Below are 10,423 nucleotides of genomic sequence, written 5' to 3'. Positions count from 1 at the left end.
TAAATATTTTCTGGTATCACAAATATTTGTGGATCATCAAATACCTATTTTCTTATTTATTGATCCACCAGATTTGGGCCAAGTCTAGAGTTCAGTGAATTGTTATGGAATCAGAACATGAGTGAATCCCTTCAATTTAAAATTATGATTTATATTCAACTCAAATCCATTTTTATTTGTAATTAAAATTAAATAATAGCTTTCCTTGGTCACTTACTACTTTCCAGACCATCTCTCACACATACCCTTTATGTTAGGTTGGTGATTAATGTAAACTGATTTTAATATTATCCTGAGCAAAACATGAAATCAGTGAAGGCAGAAGTGAGGTTTCTTTTAGTTCAATATTTAATGAAGGGGAGGAGAAAGAAAACAGGTATGGGGAAAACTGACTTATTTCCAAGGTGGATAGAAATTATCTGCTGTTTGTTGAGTGTTTAGAGTGCTACAGCCCTTTTAGCAGGTAATCAAGGCAATAGCTCCAACCCTGACTTTGAATTCTTTTTTTTTTGAAAACCATACTTTCTGCAATGATTTAGTTTTTAGTTTGAAAGACAGAGCCTTGCTTTTCAGTTTAAGCTTTTAGAAAGCAACTATGTTTTTTCCCTCCTGTGGCTTGGGTAGGAGTGGCTTGATAGCATAGTTATTATAAAGCTTACATTTTTCCAGCTTTAGGTGGCCTACAGTATCTTCATTTGCTGTTTGTGAAGCCAGTCATTTTCCATCTGCATGCAAGTTGTTGAATTCAAATTAAATTACTTAGGACATTTTTGTTTTACTATGATTCTAGGGTTACATTTTGTATCATATAGCTCTTGATTGGCAAAGTTAGCTTTCTTTCTTTAGGTGATTGGTTGAGATGCATACCTCATGCTAAGAAAGAGTTAATTTGACCATCTCTCAACTATTGTGAGCAAAGTTCTTGCCAATTCAGTTCTAAAGTATTGTCCACATTATCTAAGTGGGTATAATAATTGGATAGTTAGAGAGAGGGCAAAATAAAATCATAGGATGATCTTTTTTCCATACAAATTGGAGCTTAGATTTCTAGGACCTATGTTTTGACAGAACTGATTGTTTTTAAGGATGGTCCCTTTTCCAAGCATTAAATTCACTTTTTAAGAAAAATTTGATACAATAAATGTGAATTCAGAAAACTATCTGGTTAAGTATATCTGTGCAAATAGCTGTTGAGTGAAAAAAGAATTAAGTGCTGGCTTTTAAGCAGCAATTGGTCTCTTCAGATTGGGTGCTTAAATTTTTTAAGTTGTCTGATTTCTGCAAATGATTGTATTAGTTGAGGCCACTGCATATATACACTGTTAATAAGTGAGTAGAAGCAAGGGAAGCTGCCTTTACATGGGAAGAACGAGAATACTCCCATTTTTAATAAAAGAAACAGGTAGCCAGGCTTGAAGTCTTGTTTGTTCAGCTGTTTTTATTTCCATATATAATAGTGGGGAAAGCTTTTACCCTTAATTTTACCATAGACTTGGAAGGTGAGGATCCTTATTTTGGGGCATGACTTATAAACATGGCTTCAACTTTTAATTTTTCTACTTGTTTATTTCTGAGTGACTTGAAAAAATAAGATACTGAATCTTGTTTGGAAAATGCTTTGGAAGGGGAATTTTTCCCCAGAAAGTACGCAATAGAGAGATTTTATATGTTTATAGTTTGGTTTCATGAAGGCCTTGGTTACTCAGCAAGATGCTTTACCAGAGTTTTACCTGAGTCCCAATGAAACTTCGAAATCTTTGTAACAGAAATGATATCCTTTTCAGATTTACTGTTTATTAGCCTAACACAGTGGTTGGAAGAAACCACATCCCTCTTTAATTTTGTAAAAAGGGTTTGAGTCTAGTTCTGTTAAATGAGAATGTAATCTACAAATGAATAAATACTTTATTTTAAAAAGCAAATTAGAAGGCTCTCTCCACTTTCTCAGGAGATTCCCATTGGTTACTTTTGGTATGTGTTATCAGCATGGTGTAATTGTTATTTGTCGTACTTTGCTAAATACTATACCAGATGTATATGCTGAGGCTATCCTTCTATTCATGCAGCTTTTCTCACTAAATAAAGAGGTGGAAGGCTGGCTTCCAATTTAGGTTTTTGAGGCCCACATTTAGGGAGAGCAAGGAGGAAAAAGGAGCTGAAAATGATTTGGACTTGTTTTTAGTTCTATAATTTAGGCTAACACAAAGTGTTAACTAAAGACATGCTTAATTACATAAATCATGTTTTGACCCCGACCCAAAACTTTTGAAAAATAAATGGAATTTACTTAGTCCCCTGCCCTCTGATACCAGTATTTTCCAAGGCTTCAACTTTTAAGTGTTTAAAAGTCCCCTGAGCCTCAGCAGTTTCTAAACCCTTGAGAATACATATATGTCTTTGGAAAATTTCCCTTGTTTTCTGTAATTGTATTTATCCTACCAGTACTTAGCCTGCCACTGAATCAAAAGGAAAAATCACTTAGGGAACATTATGGACAGCTGGCAAGTACACTGTCTCATTGATAAAAATAAAGCTTCAAACCACATTGCAGATTATATAAATGCCTTACAGATTTAAAACCTGAGATGGTAGAAAAGAACTTCTGGTCACTGAGCCACATTCTAAACCTAACATGAAAGTTTTGATGCCTAAACATAAAAGAATCAAAAAGCAGGCCCTGTTGGAAGTAAATTTAAAGCTTTTGCAATGGTCGCCCTGAAAAAAACAACTGGATTTCAGAATGAGTGTTGTTAGCATATATCACCAGTAATGGCACAGGTTTTTGCTATATTGTAAAACAAGAGCATAATTTAAACAGACTAGTTGTTAGGCAAGCAGCTGACTTGTGATTTCCTCAGCATCTTCTATAACCAGTTTGAAGGCATAGGAACTGAATGCCAATTCAGACTGTAGTGTCACCAGCACAGACAGATTTGAAATAAAACGATTGAGTTACAGGTGAAGATTTTTAATAAATTAGGATTAAGTGCATCGTAACACTGCATTGGATGCTGTCAGACTTAACAGTCAGTCTTTTCATAAATCCAAATGTAATAAAATCACCAAACAGATCTCTGTGGTCAGAAAACCAGTTAGGGTGGCTTTAATAATGATTATGAACTTTTAAGCATCCACAGTGAGAAGGCTAAGCTTTGCAAAGAAAATAAACTTGTGAAACAATGCCCTTCTCCCTCTGTTCTTTGACAAGTTTAATTGGGCTGCTATCTTTACTTCATTTTTCTTGTAAGTATATCAACATCTTAACTAGTTAACAGGAATTATTTTCAATCACTCATCTTCATAGGATTTAGAACTGGAAAAGCCCTTAGATACCATCTAGTTAATACTTTTCCATTTTATAAATGGGGAAACTAAGGTCCAGGGCTATGTGGGCTAAATAGATCTGATTTGGAACCCAGGTTGTCTTATATAAAATCCATAGGGATCAAACACATGCAGGCCAGATTACTTTTTACCAAAGTAAAAACACAAAGTCATTATGCAGCAGACAGGGACCTATTTCTATTGGGTTTGACTCCACTGCTCTATACCACTTGAGACACTACTTCTTATTCTGGTTGAGTGTACTATTTGGAATTGGAAGACCTGGGTCCAAATGTTGTATCACTGTGCAATCCTGGCCAAGTTTGTTGGGGACAATCTTATGATAAAAGAGAAAAGGTTTGTAGAGCACCAGGCCTGGAGTCAGGCAGACTTGGTTTTAAATCTGGCCTCAGACACTTCTAGCTGTGTGACCCTGGGCAAGTTGCTTAAATTGCCTAGCTCTTCTGCATTAGAATGAATACTTAGTATTGCTTCTAAGACAGAAGGTAAAAAGTTTGGTGATTTTAGATGAAAAAGTGGACCACTTACAAAACATTTTGCTTAAATAAGCTGGTGATAAAGCACCAAATGAACAACTTTATGGTCTTCGTGGGGCTTCGATTAAGGAGAAAGTCCATTCACTCTTCACCTTATTCGATTTGAAAATATTCAATTTAATAGAAAATATATTACATTGCAAATAAGTTCATTTATCCATCAGCTTAAAACAGAATTTTACTAATTACATAAAAGGCAAAATTGAAATACAAGTAGAAAACACAGTTATTTAAAAATTGTCAGAGGCACCTGAATCAGACTCTTAAGATTTTTTTCCCCCAAAAATGGAGCCAGTAGCAGCTTCCCATAGGCACATAAAAGATTATACAGTAGGAAGGCATGAAGGTGTGGCAATCCTATAGTAGAGTGAACAATGGGGGAACTGTAAACAGCATGAAATGTTCTAAGAGGCAAAATATATCTGTGGTATAAGACTGGTTATCCCCAATGGACAAAGATCCTAGAGGGCTGAGAAAAGAACTGATCTTTGTATAGCTTTCAGTACCTAGTATGTTGTCATAGTGTATGATGATAAAATGTTTATTGAATGAATTATTACATGATGGCAAAGTACATGGGCATTTTTAAATGAGGGTGAGCAAAGTTTATTAAGCAGACCTTTCAACATGTATAGTCTGGCTCTACCAAATCTAATCCTGAGAAGGGGGCTGCTGTGAAAAAGACAAGGAAAGGAAGCAAGACAAGGAAAAGAAGAGAAGTAGATAGTCCTCTACGCCAACTTTCCCGAGGACTATGCTTCCACAATCACCAGTTCTAGGGAGGGGTGTGTTCACATTTCCCCTGTGCCATGGGGCACGTAAAAAAAAAAAACGTTCATAGAACATGACAATAGAAAATAGGAAATACAGATTACAGAGCAAAATACCTATTTCTGTAAACGTCAACCCTTACAGTAGAGTACAATCTACTCACCACACCCATTTTCATCAAAGGTAGATAGCCCAATGTTTGGAGAGGACATAATATAGACTTGATTAAAGATTTTTTTTTTCCTTCCTAAAAGCCTGTATACCTCTTTGGGGGATTGGAAAGCAGGCTTCTGAGGGCAAATCAGTCACTATATGGTGTCTTGGTAGACTGGCTTGTCTCTGTTTTTGTTTCTTTTATACTGTACAGTGGTTCCACTAGCTTGTTATGAACAAGCATCAACCCTAGCAAAAAACAAACAGAAAAAATTGTTAGCTCTGGATGAGGTGGTATACCAGACCCTTTTAACTTTTTTTTTCCCCAGTATCTTCTAGATCATAAATATCTTTTGGGTAGTAATTGCATGTAATGTAATCAGACTTATAATTTATCAAATTCTGCATATAAGTCATTTTAAAACACACTAGGAAAGCTGGTTCTGACATCAGGTATGTGCTTGATGCCTTTTTCAGCTTGATAAGAATTGCCCACATTTTTAACACAATTACAAAAATCTCAGAAAGCTTCCCAGATCAAGTCCGTATCTGCTCAACAGAAATCCCCATCTGTCTTGAAGACGATCTGCTCAGGAGCATTCTGAAGAAGGGACAGCAAAGTGGAACTCTCAACTCCCTCATTCTGGATTTAGTCTCTTAACAGAGCCCTAAGATGGCATTGGTTGTTTCTCTGGCTATTCCACCTGCAGTCTACTAATAACTAGCCTACCCTTTGAGAATCAGGTCTAGATACACACCATGATGAGAAGACAGCCAAGCAGGAATATGGTGATGGTGACCTTGTATTGTGTGAAACTCTCAGGGTTCCTAGTCAAATTGCCTTTCCTTAGGTATTATCTAGCAATGTAGAGGCATTGAATCTGTAACAGTGTATATGAACTGAGGATCTGTAAGAACAGCAGGTCTTGAAGCACATGGTAGCTTTTCATTATTCATAATAATTGGGATATATAATTTTATCCATTAGAAAAAATCTCCACTCTTTTTAACAATAGCTCTCAAAGGGGGGTGGGGGGCTGGGTACCTTAGTGGATTGAAAGCCAGGCCTGGAGACTGGAAGTCCTGGGTTCAAATCTGGCACTTCCCAGCTGTGTGTCTCTGGGCAAGTCACTTAACTCCCATCACCTAGCCCAGTTTACTGCTTTTCTGTCTTAGAAGGGCAATACACAGTATTGATTCTAAGATGGAAGTCAAAGGTTTCTTTAAAAACAAACCCAATAGCTTCCAGGTCTTTGCAGAAATCAAACCTTCTTGAGGGTCAAGTCCTGCCAATAGCAAGGAGGGGAGTGAAATTTTGCTTGTATCAGCCAGAGATTGAAATAGCCAAGAAAATGAAATTCTCTCCTCCCCTTCTTTATTTCCATATCAATGCTCACCTTTGAAATATTTGACAGTTTTTACTTTAAGCTCCAGTGTGGCATCTTCATCACACACGAATATTGTTTGGGGGTGCTGCTGGAAGGCAGACACAGTCCACATGTGATTTATCCCTTCCTCAATGGCCTTGTGCAGTGCAAATGCCTTATGGGCCCCCGTAATTAAGATCATGACCTAGAGATTGGAAAGGATAGCAGAGCATTGAGTTCATTGGACAGGAAGAATTCGAGGCTGGAGATGTTCATGTGGCCCTGCCACTAACCATTTCTCTGGATCTACTTGTTTGCCCAGATGTAAACATGGAAGATTAGGGAATGGTCACTGCCCTCAGTTCCTAAGATCCTAGAATGTCAACGGCAAAAAAAAAAATGGCTGATATTTCTACTACTGACACCATGAGAATATACAGTACAGCACCTGCAGTGCAGGCCTCAGGAAAGGCCTTCACGGAGCAGGTGGCACCTGAGTTCTAAAGGCTAGAGACAGATGAGGAGGGGACTCCATTACTTCTGGAAAGTGTGAATATCATCTTCCTCACTTGAAAGGGAATGGTGGTGAATGATCAAGAAGATTCCTTTGTGGGTACAGATGAGACTAAATGGAGAAGGTTGTTCCTTCAGCTATTAGCATCTATGTAGTTCTGTGGACTGGAAGTGGGTAAGATCTGGATTCAAATCCCACCTTTGACATTTGTAAGTAGCCTTAGTTTCTTCATCTGTAAAATAGGGGTAATAATACTTTTGATACTTAACCTCACATGGTAATAAGGCTCAGTGTACATAAAGTGCTTTGCAGACTTTTAAAGTGTTATGTCAGCTATTACTATAACATCTGTAAGAGGCAGAGTGGCACCTTTGAGTCACAAACATCTCTTCAACTAGTTCTGACAATGAAACTTGTTTCCAATATCCTAGGCCCCCATTTTCCAAGCTTTAAAAACGTATACTTATTCTTAGTCTCCCTACCTTGGGAAAAAAAGCTGCCTACTTATAAAGGGGTTTGGGGAATGTTAAAATTCCAAAGGACTTAACCTAGTCACTAATAGGAAATCTACCCCAAAAAAAGCTAGAATCTTTCTGGTGCTTAGCCAATTGGCTTTTTTTTAATTGCCATTTTCACTTTTGTAACCAAACCTCCCAGGCCAAATACTAGAGCTGAAAGTTAAACTCTTAAGGGCAACTACAAAAATGGGGAGAACACTGGCATTAAGGCTTCCTGGTGCATTCTATAGGATTCAGAAATATGAGAGCTCGGGAAAAGAACTGAACCAGCAAAGGTGCTTGCTTCAGACCTCTGAAAACACTCTCAAACTCTATTTTGGATTCTGGGAAATATAAGTCAACGCTGACCATCCAACTTCGGAGCTGAGGCAATGTAGAGAAAGGAGCTTTGAGGCTGCTTTTCCTTCGTTTTTTTTTAAACATAAAATAATTTATAGTGAAAATTCCAAACATCTTTCTAGCTAAAAAATATTCTACAACTGAATGTAATCTCAAAGCCTAAAAACTCCCATGCCCAAAGCCTTTCTTTTTGATTTTTTTCTCATAGTATGGCTCCAAGTAGAGGTCATTAGGCCTGCCTTAAAATAAGAAAACCAAAGATAGAGGGGGAATAGAAGCCAGATTTTCTATTCCTTGGTGAGGGTTCTCTCCATTAAGTCATAATTATGTCATCATTTTGCAAAGCTAGGTGGAAGGAGTGCCTTTAAGGCACCAATATTTTACAAACTTTCAGGGGAAGTTTAAGAGTACGTCTAATAGTTCAAGGAACAAATTGAACGCGCCCAAAGTTTAAAAACAGAATTGGAGGGGGACGCTTGGTGGTACGGTGGATGGAGAGTCAGACATGGAGTCCAGAGGATTTGGGTTTAAATCTGGCCTCAGATTTCCTAGCTGTGTGACTATGGGCAAATCCCTGTTTGCCTAGCCTTGCTCTTCTGTCTTAAGAGTTGTTATTAAGAAAGTATGGAGGGGGCAGCTGGGTAGCTCAGTGGATTGAGAGCCAAGCCTAGAGATGGGACGTCCTAGGTTCAAATCTGGCCTCAGACACTTCCCAGCTGTGTGACCCTGGGCAAGTCACTTGACCCCCATTGCCTACCCTTACCAATCTTCTGCCTTGGAACCAATACACAGTATTGACTCCAAGACAGAAGGTAAGGGTTTTAAAAAAAATAATAAAAAAAGAAAGTATGGAGTAGTTTTTTGTTTTTTTCCTTAAAAAAAAAAAAAAGCGGGGGAAGGAAGTAAGTATTCACCTTGCAAAAGGATTGCTTAGATGATTCTTTTCCTAGTGAACACCCTAAGTCCATTCTTAAGACTAGCAACTCAACTGGAAGTATCTGCAGTCACTTCCTGTGGAACATCTATCAGGAATTACAATAAAGCATCTCTGAAATTTCATAGTTGGTCAGTGCAAAATATTGGATCTCACTGATAAGAATTTCATCTTGAAACAACCTGAACATATCTATTTTGAAGGTCAACTGAATGTCCCAGTTAGCCCTACCCACATTTATTAGTCCCATTCCAATCACTGGAATGTAAGACATGAGTGTCTGCTGGAAGGAAATAAAACTGCCTCCGATACAAGCTTAAAATTCATTGAAAAGGAAAACAAGTGTCATGGGCTCTGGGCATGTTCTGATACACATGCCAGCATTAAATCCCATGTGGTATAATTATGCAACCTTGACTTAAGAAGCATCAAAACATTACTTGAGCAAAGAGCAATGTCCTATAAGTCTGCCACCCTTCCCAGAGATGTGCCCAATACTCTTCTGGATCAAGAAAGGAAGAGGGATCACAATCCTCTCAAGAAAAGCCCTGTCTTATGGGCAGAGCTCCCAGAACCATCACCAAGATGAGGGCCCTTCTATCATCATCTCACCTCTCTGGCATCCATGACTGTGCCCACACCCACAGTCAGAGCCATCGTGGGGACTTGGGAGTTTTTTCCATCGAAGAACCGGGCATTGGCTAGGATGGTATCCATGGCCAGAGTTTTCACTCGGGTCCTAGACACCAAACTTGAGCCAGGCTCATTGAAGGCGACGTGCCCATCAGGGCCAATACCTGCACAGGAAATAGGTAGTGCCAGGAAGACATGAAGCCAATGCTCCCTTATCTATATGAGTGATTTCCCTGAACGTCAAGATCACAGACACCAGGACACGACCAAAAGGCCACCAAAAGGACATGGTACACTGGAAAACACTGACTAGGACAGAGACCTGGGGTTTTAGTCCTACTTCTGCTAACTGTGTGTGACTTTGGGAAAGTTACAGTCTCTCCCTGCTTCAGTTTCTTCATCTATTAAAATGGGAAGAGTACCTTCTCTAACCACCTGACAGGCCTAGATGGAAGATAAAAAATAAGACAGATTAAGCACTTTTGACAACAGTTAAACACATGATACAAGTATTTACAATATATTACCGAACACAATATATGGTGGTTATGTAACCGACAGCCCAGCCCAGCCAGCTCACAGACATAATGAGCTCAGGGCTGGCCCACTAAGGATTATATAGAAAAATCGTGCTATCTTTCATTAGACCCTAAAGCTTATCAAGAGTCCCAGAGTTCCCAACACTGGACAAAATAGGGTGTGCCTATGACTAAAAGTGCACTAAACATGACTGGTTGACTTACATTACAAAAGAATGCAGCTAAGCCAATCCATAGGTTGTGACCATCTGTGTGCCCTGCTTCTTGTTAGGTACTGGAGTTCCAAAGGAGACAAATGCTGCCTGTTTTCAACAGGCTTACAATTTTTCCAAAGGGCATAAACACTTTCTCCCTAATCTCTCCATAACTTGGGGGTTAACAATTTTAGTCTCTTCTGCTCCCAACCCCATTAGGTCTAAACAGGGAAACACGCCCCAACTAGCAGACTGCTGCCAGGAGTCTTGCTCATGGGAATGTGGGGACCAAGAACTGGGATAGGATACCACTGTTCTTTTTTTTTTTTAAATATATATAATTTTTAATTTTTAAAAAATATTTTTCCAAGGTTAAATGATTTATGTTATCTCCCTACCCCCTCCCGGAGCTGACAAGCAATTCCACTGGGTTATACATATCACTGTCCTTCCTGACATCACCCTCAGACTTCTGACTTTTCAAATAAACTATACTTTCCGTTCCTACTGCACATGGTTGGGAATAAACTTATGGAACTTACAAAAAATTAGAGATACATAGGACTTGTAGTAGGTAATC

The 10,423-nt window shown here is 38.6% G+C and overlaps 1 protein-coding gene across 4 annotated transcripts in view; it reads right to left on the bottom strand.

The window, feature by feature from the left end:
• Positions 1–10,423, bottom strand: part of GNPDA1 (glucosamine-6-phosphate deaminase 1) — a 35,165-nt gene that overhangs the window by 13,812 nt on the left and 10,930 nt on the right. For 3 of the 4 annotated variants that reach the window (XM_044664520.1, XM_044664519.1, XR_006505473.1), the window contains exons 5-7: positions 9,090–9,274; positions 6,203–6,377; positions 4,916–5,054 (exon numbers count right to left, since the gene is read on the bottom strand). In XM_044664520.1, coding sequence (XP_044520455.1) covers positions 4,954–5,054; positions 6,203–6,377; positions 9,090–9,274 — 461 coding nt within the window. In that variant the 3' untranslated portion in view covers positions 4,916–4,953. Of the gene's footprint in view, positions 1–3,970; positions 5,055–6,202; positions 6,378–9,089; positions 9,275–10,423 lie in introns of those variants that run through there. The other variant, XM_044664522.1, reaches the window with a different exon arrangement.

The sequence above is a fragment of the Gracilinanus agilis genome, chromosome 2 (assembly GCF_016433145.1).
Source record: "Gracilinanus agilis isolate LMUSP501 chromosome 2, AgileGrace, whole genome shotgun sequence".
In the NCBI taxonomy this organism is placed as follows: domain Eukaryota; kingdom Metazoa; phylum Chordata; class Mammalia; order Didelphimorphia; family Didelphidae; genus Gracilinanus; species Gracilinanus agilis.
This window is presented reverse-complemented; position numbering and strand designations above follow the sequence as displayed.